A 16680-nucleotide genomic window follows, 5' to 3' on the forward strand; every position below is an offset into this window, starting at 1 on the left:
GAGCAACCCAAGCAGTAGGACTTGGATAACACTGGGAAAGCGTGCCCTTCCAGCTAGAAGAGGCACACTACAGAGTCACCTCCTCCCAGAGGGGGTTAAGTGACATTTACTCATGTGAAGTAACCCCGTAGGGCCATATTGCACATGGAAGTCTCTGAGATGGCATAGGCTGCATCATTTAGAGACGGCAGAACGTGGTCTGCCAGGGAAAACACGGCTCTAGTAAGTATACCGTGGAATACACATGTGGGATCCCAACAGGGTCACTCATATGGGCACTAGCCTCACACCAGATTTCAAGAATTCATTGGCTGAAAGGCCTGGCGCTCTGCCATGTCTGACGGCCGGAGTGCTGGAGGACTCGACAGGGTTTGCCTGGCCAGGGAACTCTCTGGAGAATTTAGGCGTTAAGGACGCCGCAAGCCGGACTCTGAACAGGGCCTCTCAGTGCCACTACCCGTTTGAGGTGAGAATACAGGAGGAAACCGGTTCGACACCCAGGCTATAGAACCTAGAGAACGTGTTAGGAGTCACCCAGCCTGCAGCTCTACAAATGTCTGATAGCGAGGCACCACAAGCCAGCGCCCAGGATGATGCGACGCCCCTAGTGGAGTGAGCACGCAGCCTGAGCGGGCAGGGCACACCTTGTGCTTCATAACCGGCCCAAACTCAAGGCACGATTCGTCGACCGAAAATGCCCGTCCCTGAGAAAGCAGATCCTTCCTCAGAGGAATCGGCCAGGGAGGGGCTGTCGCCAGGAGCATGAGTTCCGGGAACCAGGTCCTGTTGGGCCAATATGGAGCCACTAACAGAACCTGTTCCTTGTCCTCCCTGATCTAGCACAGTGTCTGTGCTAGCAGGCTCATTGGGGGGAACGCATATTTGCGCAGGCCCCGGGGCCAGTGCATCCGTGCCGAGCGTTGCCTCGGTTAGGGAGTAGAACCACTGGCAGTGGGTGGTTTCTGGAGATGCAAACAGGTCCCCAAATCAGCTGGACCACCTGGGGATGGAGTCTCCACTCTCCTGGAAGTGCCGCTCGAGACAGCTCATTGGCTGCCTGATTGAACACTCCTGGAATGTGGATGGCACGAAGGGTCCTCAGATGCTTCTGACTCCAAAGGAGGAGGTGGCGGGCGAGTTGCGACGGGACTGTAAACTGCCTTGCCGGTTGATGTACGCAACGGTCGCAATGTTGTCCGTGCAGACCAGAACGTCCCTGCCCTGAAGGCGCCCTCTGAGGAGACTCAAGGCAAGGCGTACTGCCAGCAACTCGAGGCAATTGATATGCCAATGCAGTTGGGGACCCGTCCATACCCCTGACACTGCGTGCCCGTTGGCTGGTGGCCGAGGCATCCGTGAATACCACAGCATGCCTGGATACCTGCTCCAGGGGCACTCCTGCCCGAAGGAACGAGGGATCTGTCCATGGGCTGAAGGTTTTGTGGCAGGCCGGTGAAATCTGAACCCGGTGAGTACCGCGTCGCCACGCCCACCTTGGGACTCGGCCATGGAGTGAGTGCTGAAGCGGTCTCATATGGCGCAGACCGAGCGGAATTATCACCGCAGCTGCAGCCATACGCCCCAGGAGCCTCTGAAAGAGTTTCAGTGTGACCGCCGTCCTGCCTGATAAAGTCTTGAGGCAGTTCAGCACCGACTGAGCATGTTCCTGGGCGTGCTGTCTGGTTGACCGAGTCCAACTCCATGCCAAGAAAAGAGATCCACTGCGTTGGCATGAGTTTGCTCTTTCCCGCAGGAATGGAGGATGGGAGGATCGAGACATGAAAGTACGCATTCTTCAGGTCGATCACTGCAAACCAATCTTGGGGACGGATGCACCCGAAAATCAGTTTCTGTGTCAACATCTTGAATGGCAGCTTGTGAAGTGCACGGTTCAAAACTCGCAGATCCAAGATCAGTCGTAACCCACCGCTTTTCTTGGGCACAATGAAGTAAGGGCTGTAAAACCCCGACCTCATATCGGCTGGAGGGATGGGCTCTATCGCATCCTTCGCCAGCAGGACTGCGATTTCCGCACTCAAGATAGGGGCATCGACGGCCTTGACTGAAGTGAACCGAGACGGACTGGGGAGCACTAGCCAGGCTCCGAGAGACCGTGACAGCGGTCCCGACTTTTTCACATCCCTTGGGCCGGGCTTCACATCATAGTTCAAACGCGGGCTGGGCCTCGGGCCTGTTTTAGGTTTCTCCTTATTTTTATATTTTAGACATCCATCAATTACAATCAACATAAAGAAATGCATCTTTATTGATTATGATTATAGTTTTTGTTTTCATTTTTTTTTTCGTTAAGTGGTAAAGCTTTCTATAGATATATTTATCATGTCTGTGAGGCATGTATTCACACAGCTTCAATTAATTTTTGTGAAGTGCTCCTGTTCAAGACAAGATGGCAGAAAGCACATCATGTGTGTTTTCTTTGTTTTATAAAAGCACAACGTTTTGTTGATATTGTAAGTGCACACAAATAAAAGTAGACCCTTTACAGTTCCGAATGATGTATTACTCTTACCTTTATCAGAAAAAATTACGACGTAGGCTATTTTAAGTTGTTTCCACTGAAAAAAAATGCAAGTGATTGCCCTGGTGTCCTGCAGAGCGCACTTTAGCTTTAGCACTATGATCAGCTCACTGTCTGCCGCTGGCCGCTTGGTCGTTACTTTAAAAAACAAAAACTTATATTTAACGAACAAAAATGCTCCAAATGTTTTTCTAAATCAACTTTATAAAAAAAACGAAACAAAATATAATCATTTTGCCACTACATACAAAACTGAACTATTTTAATAGCCGAAACAGTATAAGCTTTTTTGGGAGAAGGGAGAAAAAAGACGGGCTCGGGTCGGACTCGGCCCGGTAATTCCGATAAGCTTTCGGACAGGGCTCTAACCAGCAGGGTCACCGACGTACCCGTGGTGGGGCAGCATGGTGGAACACAGGGACCCGCCCCGGGGCCTGTGACGGCAGGGGGCGGGGTCTGGGTGTGAAGTGTGACACTCACCTGATTCCTCCTCATGCAGGAGAAAACACAGGAGCCCGGCTTGAGGCCTGTGACAGCCCGGCGTGTGACGCCCTGAAGCGGGGACTCGAGTGCAACAGCCCTTACCTGGTTCCACGAATGGGCAGGAGGGGTGATCTTGGGCAACCCACTGCTGCCTGCTGGCGAGAGAGGAGGAGGGAAGTCATCCCGTGATGCACGGTTCACCACTCTCCTCCTCTTGAGACCCAGAGACTGAGGAAACTCTTTTATTGAAGTTTTGAAGTTTGGCGGAACAAAAACAAAACGAAACAAAAGATTCTCCACCCGGCCCTCCTCCGGGGGAGGGAGTGGTGCGGTCACCATCTCCCGATGAGCAGTCTCCTCCATCTCTGGGTTGCCCGTCTCAGGGCCTCTTGCACTTGCACTTACCGCCAGGTATGGCAGGGGCCTGGGCAAATCTCTCGAAAGCGACACCGAAAAGGCGACACGGGAGCATTCAGGAACTGTACCTATTCCTGCTCCTTCATGTCAGCTAGACACAGTCAGAGATGGCGCTCCTGGACCACTAGCGTGGACATCGCATGACCCAGAGACTGTGCAGTCACCTTCGTCGCTCGAAGCGCGAGGTCTGTTGCAGCACGCAGTTCATGTAGAACCGCCAGGTTGTGGCCACCCTCATGCAGGTCTTTCAGGGCTTTGGCCTGGTGGACCTGCAGTAACACCATGGCGTGGAGGGCAGAAGCCGCCTCCCCACAAGCTCTGTAAGCACTGCCAGTTAGGCCTGACGAATACTTACAGGCCCGTGAGGGGAGACACGGGTCACCCCGCAGAGTGGTAGCGGCTGTCGGACACAGTTGCATGGCCACAGACCGCTCCACCGAGGGGATGCCTGCGTACCCCAAAGCGGCCCCACCATCGAGGGTGGTGAGGGTGGAGGAGCCACAAGATTTGTTTTGGGCAGTAAAAGGTTCCTTCCACGATTTAGTGAGCTCCTCATGCACCTCCGGGAAGAATGGCACCAGAGGGGGCGCTGAGAACCAGCATGACCCCCACTGAGAAACCACTCATCCAGCCTCGAAGGATCGGGATGCGGTGGAGGATTCCACACGAGCCCAACATTCTTGGCGGCATGGGAAAGCATAGTCGTCACCTCTGGGTTTGGCTCGGACAACGCTACCACACCCCAAGGGGGCAACACAGTCAAGTTGTTATCCCTGGAGAGAGAGGGCTCACCCTCCGATGCAGCGATCGACATCTGGTCGTCAGAGGGGGCACCGAAGGAGACGAGTGGTGCCCTCTGTCGATCATGACCGTCCTGAGGCGCCAGGAAACGACCACACCCAGAAACGCACGGGTGATAAGACATCTTTAAAAAGACGCGATCACCTGTGTTGCTCTTTTAGAGAAATTGCCCTTTTAGTGCTGAAGCACGTTGGGGAGCTGGCCACCGCACACTCCTGGTGTGGCTGTCTGCACGATCTTTGTTGAAGCCGCGAGACCGTGACCACCGCTGATGTCGCAGTAACGCCCGCACTTGCTCGTTCTCTCTGCAGCACCAAAGTAGAGAGCAGTACCACCGCTCAGCTCCAAAGCGAAAGGATGAATTAATGCGGTGCATCTGCTGCCTCTTATACCTGCGCTGCGGGGTGTGGCAGCCAGATGCGGAATCCGCATGCCAATGTCCATTGGCTTGTTTAGTTACAGTCGAAGTGGATTGGTCTCTCTGGCGAGATCCCAATTCATCGGTCACCGATGAATGAATCTTAATGACCGACTGAAAGGGAACTTCCATACTATTCCATATCAAAATGACACTCTTTCAAAAGTCTTTTGAAAGATAATAAAAATGGTAAAGAAAGGTGCTCATCATGAGCTTCTTTGTGGCTTTTGCCCATGGTACCACCATATTTTTTTGGAACAAGTTCTACTTTAAGATCAAAATGACGCAAAAGCCATTAAAAACGGTCAAGAAAATACCTGCATGTGCATGGAGAGCTGGCGTCGGCTGTATTCACTCTGGTTATGGCGGCTGTAGTCATCGCTGTAGCTGTGGGAGTGAATAATACTCGGCTGACCCAGATGAGGGCCGGGTCTGAGGGTGGAGAGGTCCTCGCTGCGAGAGAAGCCGCCGTGAGCGAACTGCGGGATGTAAGTGGGGTGAGAGCCATCCGGCTCCGGGGCCAGCAGAAGAGGAGGAGGAGGTTGAGCTCGACTGTGCTGGTGGTGAAGCTGAGGGCCATCAGCAGCCAGGTGGAACAGAGGGTTCTGGAAGGAGAGGGGGTAGCGGAGGGCGGCGGCTTGCTGCTGTTGCTGCTGGGACAGCGAGTCAGTGGTAGCTCCCATCTGGCTCAGCTGGTTCAATCTAAGACCCCCGGACATGCTGGAACCCCCAGATCCGGCCGACATACGCCCACCAGCGCGCAGCTGGCCTCCGAGGCCTCCTCCCAAGCCCGCGAGCCCACCGTAGCTGCCGAGGCCAGCAATCGAGGCCTGGGAAGAGTTGAGCATGTCCCCCATAGACTGCAGGTTAGAGACGCTGTTCATTCTTGAGTCCTGGAGGTCCATCATAGAAACATTTTCATTAACACCTACAGCAGAACCTACGGGCGAGAACGCTGCAGATACCTGCCGTGCGCAGCAGGTGTGGCCGGTTATGAACGTGGCTTGACAGTGTGTGTGTATTAACTTGAGGGTTAAAAGGAAATCATTCACCCAAAAATGAAATTTCTGTCATTATTTACTTAAGTTTTTGAAAACCCATATGCTGTTATTTTTTTCACTGTAACTTAGAAGTACAATTTTTATGCTTGAAAAAATGCTGTCATATTTATATTCCTTTACTTTTTATGCAAAACAAAAGTCAGGTTTTTTTAGTAATAATGTCAAGGTTTTTGATTATATAAATATACAGTAGTATATAATATAATACATAATATTTAAATAATGTAAATAAATAATTACAGTGAGCTTTTACAGGATAAAATTAATGTAACTGAATTAAAAAAAAAAGTAACACTCAAATTGATTTTTTTAATGGCTCATTTAAAACGTGTCATTGTTAACCACTTGTTTGACATGAAATTTACAATATATTTAAAATATATATATATATATATATATATATATAAATTAAAATAAAGAAGACACCCAACTGTCCTAGTAATAATACATAATTTTTGAAATATTTCAACAATGTAAACAAATAATTTGCATAATCTTTTAAGAAAAATGAATTTAACTGAATTCAAAATAAATAAAACAAAAACACCATAAAAGTAGTTCATATGACTTAAATTGACTTTAAAAAAAAATATGATTCATTTAAATGCCATTAAGTTACATTTAGATGTCATTGTTTCATTGTTTATTGTTTGTGTAAAATATTTCCATTGAAAATGATTTGCTGATTATACTTTTAGATGATATTTACAGCATCTTAAAAGACAACAAAAGTTGACAGAGTAATAATGTCAAATAAAATTATATTTAATTGATCAAATATAATATTCTATATATTATAATATTTAAATAATATAATATCATTTTTTTTTACAATTATATAATATAAAAATAAATTATTTCCAACAGCTTTAATATGGGAAAATGTAATTTAACTGAATTCGAAACCTTTTTAACAAAATCAAAAATTTTCTAAATGTATAATTTAAAACTAAAGTACCTCTGAAATAGACTGCAAAAGCTAAATTAAAAAAAAAAAAAAAAAATGGCACTGTGCATCAGTTTGAGGCACAACCTAACATGGCAGGTGACTTTTTCATTTAATTATTATTTTTTTTTTATTCAATCTGTTAAATTGTAAATTTTAAGAAGACTTGGAAAATAGTGCACTAATAATATGGACTACCTTTAAAGTGCTTTTTCAACAGCATTGATCACTACAAAAAAATGCATGTGATGCAATTTTGCAGTAAATAGTCACAGAATTTAAATTTTTGGGTGAACTATTGATTTTATGTCAGGACCCTGAATCCCAAATGGTGATGCAAGATTAAGGTAAAGAATCTCTATCGTAAGTATTGACTGCACCCACATCATCTCGTAGCCCTCTTTCCATGCTTGGATGGTATTTGACTCTGCAGTAAGCAGGTCAGTGGCACTTCCTTCTCCCACAGGAACAAAGCGAACCCTCAGAAAATCTGGTGAAACTTGTGCTAGGGAGCGAGCTGTTATTCACATGACAATTCGGACCAGACAGCACTGACCATAGTCATGAAAGATTTCTAAATGAAAGGGGCACCCCCCACCCTATCAGAAGCACTGTTCTATGGGACTTACCTTTGGGTCTGGATCAGTAATATCAGAACTGCTAGTACAGTACGCTGGACTGGAGCGGGCCAATGGGGGACGGGCGACATAGAAAACTTCTTTAGATGAGGCTCGGTGAGGATGATCGCGGTCCGCAAACCCCGCCATTCCGGGCCGGGACGGAGGGGCGCCACCACTGGACATGGCAGAGGTTGGAGAAGGCAGGCGAGTGATCTCGACTGAACTATGTGAGATATGAGAAAGTTAACATGGAAAATCATACCCACATTCATTTCCTCTACTAGCAATATTCCTTAAGACATTCACTTAAGCTCAGTTCCAAAACCTAGCGAGCCAAATGATGTTTTAATTATATTTAATTTTTAGTCAATTATTTATTTATTTTATTAATAAATAAAATAAACTTTTTATTTAAGTATCATTGATATAATATTAAAGTAAATTATATTTTTAAAAATATTTTCTGTAATGCTGACATGTAATGCTGACAATTATCTGAAATAAAATAAGGTATATTATTCGATTTCAGTAATTCGATTTAAGTAAAAAAAAAAAAAAAGGTTTTAATTTTAGTTAACAATAATAGCCCTGCTTTCGTTGAAGCATAACAATTTAGATTAAATTCAATTCCAGTGTGAAAATAATATTAATTTTAATATTTTATAAAGATTATATTTAACAATGATATTCAATTATCAGTCTTTTTTCAAGATTCATTTTAAGTGACAGGAAAAAAATCTAAATGTTATACTGAATACTTCGCATAAAAATGAGAATGCACAATTGAATATTTGGAAAACAAAACAAAACAAAACGTATTTATATAAAATAATATTTCTACTCTTACCCATTTTTAAAAATACAATAGTCTACATTATTTTATTGTATTTTATAATATGTATACATTGTATTTTAAATGTGTTTTTATACTGTGTGATAAAAGATTTTAAAATAAAATAAAATAAAATGTATTTATATAAGATAATATTTGTACTCTTACCCATTTTTTAAATACATTATTTTACATTATTTTATAATATGTAAACATTGTATTTTAAATGTGTTTTTATACTGTGTTTAAAGATTTTATATAAAATATAATACAAATGTGATATTATAAAAAAACATGTTTCCTAAATTAAATAATTGCCTTTTATATAGTTACTGTCCAAAAACCAAAATTAATGATTAAAATAGTCTCTATAAAATAGAATAAAATGGTTTAAAATAGAAAGTAGAATGAAATAGTAAAAAAACAACAAAAAAAAACTCAATTCTGCACCTTTTTTTTTTTTTTTTTTTAGCACCCATTGCACCTCGATTCAAGTTTGTCTAAGGTGCCTAAAAATACAGACTAAAGCCCCGTTTCCACCGCAGGAACTTTCCCCAGGATATAGGGACTTTGGGCCGGTACTCGGTGTGTTTCCACTGCAGGAACCAGGATCTAAAGAAAGTTCCGGGTAAAAATTTGCCCCCAAGAAAGTCCCTGCTTGCAAGGTAGTACTATTTCAAAGATCCGGAACTATCGGGGGCGGGACTTGGGCACTGAGCATGCTGATTGGATGAGTTCACGCAGCATTGTATTTCAACCACCATATTCACATATATATATATTTTTAAATATTACTGTTATTGTGTCATGAAATGTAGTTTTAAAAGTATTTGAGGCAAGAATGTAGTTGTTTAAAGTACCCCTATTATGGGTTATGAAAGGTTCTTTTTTTGGTTTTGGGCGTCCCCAACAACAGGTTGACATGCATGCAAGGTCAAAAAACACTTTCATTTTCTTATAATATGCATTTATTTTTACCTTATTTGCTCAACGACTCCCAAACGATTCACTCAATGATTAATTTTTCCAAACCCCTCCTTTGCGTGACGCTAATCTGCGGTGATTGGTCCGATTGGTCGATTTCATTTAAAGCAGTGTTTGTGATTTTGAGCAGTGCTGATTTGTGTACAGCCGTTACTGAGGAAACGGCTATTTTTAACGCCCCAAAAGCGGCATCTAGTGGCAAATAGTGGCAAAAGTGGGCGGGCAATATGCATGAAACTGCTTAAGATTCATTTTAAAAACAACTCGTTTCAATGATTCAGAGTTGACTCTTTCTTTTGAGAGACAATAACTTTATACACGGTGCACTTTCAGATTTAAAACTTTGCAGGATGTTTTCATTCACTTAGAGCTGTGTTACACACTGCATGAAAGGTAATTTTCAAAAATCCACAATAGGGGCACTTTAAAACTCAAATCTGCGGTTTATTTATAAAGACAGCGCCTATTTGAAAATGTGCTTTGCCGATTTCGGAGACGTGAGATCCACGCGATCAGTGGGCGCTCAGTGCTCAAGTATCCCGACGAGAGCAGCCTCAACTCGGCTAGTCCTTCTGACATTTGCCGCTGGCACTAATGTCTCTGTAGTGGTTAAACATAAGATGTAATTCGAAAAGAGGCAGTGGTGTTTGACATCATATTTCGTCTTATTGTAAATACAATGAGGAAAATTGCAGTAGCCAAGGCGAGCTGACTGATATTATTAAGTATTATCAAGCTGCTCTTTGCAGAATTACTGAAATTCCGAAATTTGCGTACTTGGTATTGAGAAACACACGCAGACCTACGTCACCAGACAATTTGCCTAATCTTCTCGGTACTTTAGACCACGATGGAAACGCAGACAGCAACAGGTCTGGGGGAAAAAAAGTTCCTGGGACAAATTGTTCCAGGTAATTTCGGTGGAAAGTGGCTTAAGTAGGCAGCTCACTAGGATTTGGAAAGTAGTTCCTGCAGAGGTGACACATAGCATACCTGTTGAGGTCCCTCATCATGAGGTTCTGGAACTCAGACGAGACACCCCTGTTGAAGCTGGGCCTGGAGAGCAGCCTGTCTGTCTGTCTCTCTGGAGGCGGTCTGTCCGTCTGATGACTGGGCTGTCGCTGGAGGTGAGGGTTACGAAGGGCCATGCTGATGTCATTCAGAAGTCGGGGCAATGGTCCGAGTTTGATGATAGCATCCTTTGGCACGGTAAAAACATACAGAGGAGACCAAACTGATGACCGATCGCAAACGTAAGTACACAATCACAGTCAGCCTTATCTAGATTATCAAACAGCATCTACCTTGCTTAGTTGTGCCATGACTTCCCACAAAAGACTGTGGAGGATCGAGAGCTCCCTTCCCAAGTCGATGTAGCCCTCAAAAGCAACTGCGTTGCTCACACTGTCGAGATTGGAGATCTCGTACAGGAACTGCTGCATGGAGCCCCACTCCATCTCTAAAAACTCATTCATAAAGCACATGTATTCCTCCTTATTGCCAAACCTGTAACACAGTGAGGAATCGGTAAGGACACGGGGTTTATATGCTCAGCTTTGAATGTTAAGACAATGATAATGATGATAATGTGAATGATCATTATGTTCATCATCAGTAACGGCTGCACAGTTTGTTATAGCTCAGTGGTTAACGATCTGGGCTGAGAGCCCAAATGTCATAATTTAACCCATAAAATTGGGTTAAATTATGGGGGTAAAGAGATCCCCATCACAATCTTGTCCTTGAGCACACTTAAAGTTAAGATGACAGTCCCAGATTTAAGTGTTTAATATGTTGCTTTGGATGGAAGAATAACATTTAAAGCACAAATATCATGACCACAATTAGGGATGCAAAGATATTTAAATTTTGGCTGTTACGGTAACCATGATATTTATTTGTCTAAATAAATTATAAATAAAACACCAAAAAACTAAAGTCATTTATTTTAAATCTATCACATTAAACGAATTAAATCAAATATAATTTAATATCAAATATAATCCAAACATAAAAAATAGGGAAAATTAGAATGACCAATTAAAAATATTAAAATAAAATTAAAAAAAATCTGTTGACAACTAGTTTGGTTCCATTATATTATGCATCTCAAAACAGAATGGGGAAAATGAGAATGTACAAAATAAATATCCAATGAGGGAAAAATAAAACTAAATAAAATACAGAAATAATCAAATAAAATGGTACCAAAAGGTCCGTGTACGGTCCGTGTACGTTGCGTTCATTCGTTTTTTGATTAAATATTGAAAATAGAAACATGAGAACACGGCACCATTTTCATTTTGTCAAAAAAATGAAAAAACAAGAAATCGCCTTGATTTGCCGTTTTTACATTCAGGGGTAGAAAATGGATAAACAGCTCGAATGTTCGATTTTCACGTGTCGGAGGGAATGAAACGCCCCATTTCACTGATTGGTCAAGCAAAAATGAAGCGGTGCCGTCATCATGTCGTCTTCAGTACTGTGTAACAGAAGACGAGTCCTCCGCTGTTAAAGTGTTTATTGCAACTCCTGCATGTCATCTCTCTCTCATCAAACAACCAGACTAAGAAATGAACGGGGTTTACTTCTGTGTAGGCATAAACTCTATATGGCAATTATTAGGTGCTTATTGCAGAAATATGTATGTAGCTCGGATCTGCAGCTACATTACCCTTTTAGTCTATTTCTTTGGCGCACCGCACATTTTATTTAGCTGTCCAGTTATCAAAATCTGTGTGGCAAGGCTGTGTGACGCACTGGACAACACTGGACGAATGCATTTACTTTATAGTGAAGCGCAGAGCAGTATTGATTTTAGTAACTTTTATTTTAGACAGTACAGTTTCATTAATAATGAGTATAAATTGATTTAATTTTAGACACAAAACAGTCTGTTTTATTTGACTTAAAACACAGGCGTTTCGTTCTTGAATGAATCCGAGTCTTTGAATGAATCGTTTGAGTGAGTGGTTCAAAAAAATCAGCATTTTGAAAGGAGCAATTTTCAGGAGCAAAGCAAATGGGTCATTGAACCACTCACTCAAACGATTCATTCAAAGACTCGGATTCATTCAAGAACGAAACGCCTGTGTTTTAAGTCTAAAATTAAATCAATTTATACTCATTATTAATGAAACTGTACTGTCTAAAATAAAAGTTACTAAAATCAATACTGCTCTGCGCTCACTATAAAGTAAATGCATTCGTCCAGTGTTGTCCAGTCGTCACACAGCCTTGCCACACAGATTTTGATAACTGGACAGCTAAATAAAATGTGCGCCAAAGAAATAGACTAAAGGGTAATGTAGCTGCAGATCCGAGCTACATACATATTTCTGCAATAAGCACCTAATAATTGCCATATAGAGTTTATGCCTACAGAAGTAAACCCGTTCATTTCTTAGTCTGGTTGTTTGATGAGAGAGATGACATGCAGGAGTTGCAATAAACACTTTAACAGCGGAGGACTCGTCTTCTGTTACACAGTACTGAAGACGACATGATGACGGCACCGCTTCATTTTTGCTTGACCAATCAGTGAAATGGGGCGTTTCATTCCCTCCGACACGTGAAAATCGAACATTCGAGCTGTTTATCCATTTTCAACCCCTGAATGTAAAAACGGCAAATCAAGGCGATTTCTTGTTTTTTCATTTTTTTGACAAAACGAAAAATGTAAAATGGTGCCGTGTTCTCATGTTTCTATTTTCAATATTTAATCAAAAAACGAATGAACGCAACGTACACGGACCCCAAAACATCATGCATTTCAAATCAGAATGAGGAAAATTAAAATACAAAATTGAATATCTAATGTGGAAAATTAAATTAAATTTAATTTCATTTCATTTGATAAGCAATATGATCCAAATGTATCATGCATCCCCAATCAGAACGGTTACCCTGCTGAAAAGACCAGCATGAATGCAAGTTACTGTACTCTCATAATACAGCAGAAAATGATGACATGCTAATTAAGTTAGAAGACCTTAGAGAAGTGTCTACTGACTTTGAGAAGTTTGCAAGGTTCTGCACAACTTTGGCTATGAGGGTGAGTGTGCGTGAAGTCTGCTCATCGGGGTACTCCTGCGTGAGGTTGAATAAGGATGGCGACATGACGGCTGGACACAGGAAGCGCAGGAAGAGGGAACCACTGATCAGTCGATCTGCAATGTCCTCTCTTCCCCTCTCAGCACATCGAACACGCCAGGATGCAAACACCTCTTTCAGTTCTCTTGGAAACGCACTGGGAGAAACAAATAATACAGATTATTTCCATTTAGATTTAAGCAGTTGGTGCAATACCATATTTTTTACTGCCCCTTCATGTACAAGATATTATAATAAAAAAAGGCTGAAAATTCATAAAGAGGGATAATGTGAATTGTTATCAATTAGTTTTCTCAATATTTCATATAAATTTCATCATGCAATCTTAAGAAAGATCTTTAAGAAGATCTTCAATCATAGCTATCATTAAAAAGTTGTTTTGTCTACATACATTTATTTATTTATTCAGAAGAATAAAGTTCAAAAGAACAACATTTATTTGAAATATAAATATTTTGTATAATTATCATTTATATTAAAACATATATCAATTTAATACCATACCTTGGGGAGCAAAAGTGTTTTTTAATTTTATTTACATAAAACTTTTACTGGTAGTGTATAACAAAAATATTAAGCAGCACAACTTTATTTCAGTGATAATAATAGTAATAAATCTTTCTTGAGCAGCAAATCAGCCTATTAGAATGATTTGTGAAGGGCCATGTGACTGAAGACTATAACAATGGCTGCTGAAAATTCAACTTTGCATCACAGGAATAAATTACATTTTAAAATATATTCAAATAGAAAACTGTTGTTTTAAATTCTAATAATATTTCATAATATTACTGTTTTTCCTGTGTTTTTGATCAAATAAATGCAGCCTTGGTGAGCATAAGAGACATCTTTCAAAAACAGTAAAAACTTTTTTAAAAAGTAGCATAAATCATAAATTTTATGCTACAATCTTTAAACTACCCATTGAAAAACATTTACAGAGATTGTGAATAGGAAGACTTTAACTTTTAACAGGAAAAAAACAGTAAGGGACCATTCATGCTGTTTTTATTTATTTATTTACGTAAATGTGCTGCAGTCATGTATTTGATTACTGCAGTACATCTTGCAGTTTTTCAGCATTTTCAGACAAGAGTTTTACGGATGGCACATGGTTTTAAAAACATTTCCAGACGGTGTGAACGGCCCATGAAAGGATGGTCCATGTCAGCTCTGTAACTAACCAATGAGAGTTGACGATTTTGCAGAGTGCGAGCTCACAGCACATCCGGAGGTTGGCTTGATGTTCGGGCAGCACAGAAGGTGGAGTCCTCATTGGGTCGACTTCACAGTTCTCCTCTGACTCATACAGCGCGCGGATAAAATCACCTGAATCCAGATGAGACCATTAACGTGTGAACATACAGCAGCTGAAACCACAACAACTCTTCAAACAATCTGAGGAAGTCTCACCTAAAACATCTTTGAGGTACTTATGTCCGATCAGTTTGAGGTACTCTTCTATGGCTTTGGTGGCCAGGGTGTTCTCTCTGAAGATCAGGTGCTCTCGATCGATAAATCGGTCCACCTCACACATCGCCATGTCTGAAAGAAAATCCTGGTACAGAGCAAAAGAAGAGACATCAGTAATCACTTCACAATTACCTACATTTCATTAAACATAGTGAGATGCCTTGTTGTCTACTGTCGACAAAAACTAAAACTATTTAAAATTGCTTTGGTAATTGAAATGAAGTTGAAATAAAATATGAGTAGTAGATAAAAAACTTAAAACTGAAACAAAAAATTAGACATGTTGCCTTAGCAACCAAGTGAAATAAGATAACTATTAAACTACAAACTTTCCAAAGTTGAAGTACTGAAATTGCTAAAACTATAACCAAGAAAAATATGCATTTTAATATTTATATTAAAAAAATAAGATTGACAAAAACACATAGCATAAATAAAAAAAACTAAAAATAAAATAAAAAATATAAAAATATTTGTTAATATTTATAAAAGAAATAATACAATTGACAAAAATACATAAATTAATAATATATATATATATATATATATATATATATATATATATAATATAAATATATAAAAAGTTATTATTCAAAATATGAATAAATACTATAATAATATATAAATAATACTGTGTGCCACACAAATAATACTCACACGGAGAGTTTGATGTTTGAACTAACATGCATAATACATATACCCAAATATTAGATAAAACAGTCTATTTTTAATTAGATTACACTAGCTGTCCAGTAGTTTTCAGTATTAAATGAAATATTAGCAGGTCCACATTAATTCTGCTGATTTTTTTTTCTGCATTTTCTCTGATTTAATGGATTTAAATATGGTATAATGTTGCACACACATTTTGATTCTGCAAAATGCAAACACAACATTACATTACAAAATTACACAACATACAGTGGGGGGATTATTTGATCCCCTGCTGATTTTGTACGTTTGCTCACTGACAAAGAAATTATCAGTCTATAATTTTAATGGTAGTTTTATTTGAACAGTGAGAGACAGAATAACAACAAAAAAATCCAGAAAAACGCATTTCAAAAAAGTTATGAATTGATTTGCATTTTATTGAGTCAAATAAGTATTTGACCCCTTTGCAAACCATGATTAGTACTTGGTGGCAAAACTCTGGTTGGTAATCACAGAGGTCAGACGTTTCTTGTAGTTGGCCACCAGGTTTGCACACATCTCAGGAGGGATTTTATCCCACATCTCTTTGCGAGGCTGACGTTTGGCAACTCGAACCTTCAGCTCCCTCCACAGATTTTCTATAGGATTAAGGTCTGGAGACTGGCTAGGCCACTCCAGGACCTTAATGTGCTGCTTCTTGAGCCACTCCTTTGTTGCCTTGGCCGTGTGTTTTGGGTCATTGTCATGCTGGAATACCCATCCACGACCCATTTTCAATGCCCTGGCTGGCTTCAATACCCTGGCCCTGATGGAACATGGCCCCGTCCATCGTCCCTTTGATGCGGTGCAGTTGTCCTGTGCCCTTAGCAGAAAAACACCCCCAGAGCATAATGTTTCCACCTCCATGTTTGACGGTGAGGATGGTGTTCTTGGGGTCAAAGGCAGCATTCCTCCTCCTCCAAACACGGCGAGTTGAGTTGATGACAAAGAGCTTGATTCTGGTCTCATCTGACCACAACACTTTCACCCAGTTCTCCTCTGAATCATTGGCAAGCTTCAGACGGGCTGTACATGTGCTTTCTTGAGCAGGGGGACCTTGCGGGCGCTGCAGGATTTCAGTCCTTCACGGTATAGCGTGTTACCAGTTGTTTTCTTGGTGACTATGGTCTCAGCTGCCTTGAGATCATTGACAAGATCCTCCCGTGTAGTTCTGGGCTGATTCCTCACCGTTCTCATGATCATTGAAACTCCACGAGGTGAGATCTTGCATGGAGCCCCAGTCCGAGGGAGATTGACAGATATTTTGTGTTTCTTCCATTTGCAAATAATCACACCGACT

General features: G+C 41.1%; 1 protein-coding gene across 4 annotated transcripts in view; it reads right to left on the minus strand.

Moving 5' to 3' along the window:
- syngap1b (synaptic Ras GTPase activating protein 1b) overlaps positions 1 to 16680 on the minus strand; it is a 150442-nt gene that overhangs the window by 31203 nt on the left and 102559 nt on the right. The window contains exons 10-16 of one of the 4 annotated variants that reach the window (XM_058746620.1): positions 14628 to 14772; positions 14399 to 14543; positions 13114 to 13350; positions 10406 to 10607; positions 10095 to 10300; positions 7295 to 7508; positions 4976 to 5518 (exon numbers count right to left, since the gene is read on the minus strand). In XM_058746620.1, coding sequence (XP_058602603.1) covers positions 4976 to 5518; positions 7295 to 7508; positions 10095 to 10300; positions 10406 to 10607; positions 13114 to 13350; positions 14399 to 14543; positions 14628 to 14772 — 1692 coding nt within the window. Of the gene's footprint in view, positions 1 to 4975; positions 5552 to 7294; positions 7509 to 10094; positions 10301 to 10405; positions 10608 to 13113; positions 13351 to 14398; positions 14544 to 14627; positions 14773 to 16680 lie in introns of all 4 variants that reach the window. The other 3 variants (XM_058746621.1, XM_058746619.1, XM_058746622.1) reach the window with 3 other exon arrangements.

This window comes from Onychostoma macrolepis, chromosome 16, assembly GCF_012432095.1.
Source record: "Onychostoma macrolepis isolate SWU-2019 chromosome 16, ASM1243209v1, whole genome shotgun sequence".
Lineage (NCBI taxonomy): Eukaryota > Metazoa > Chordata > Actinopteri > Cypriniformes > Cyprinidae > Onychostoma > Onychostoma macrolepis.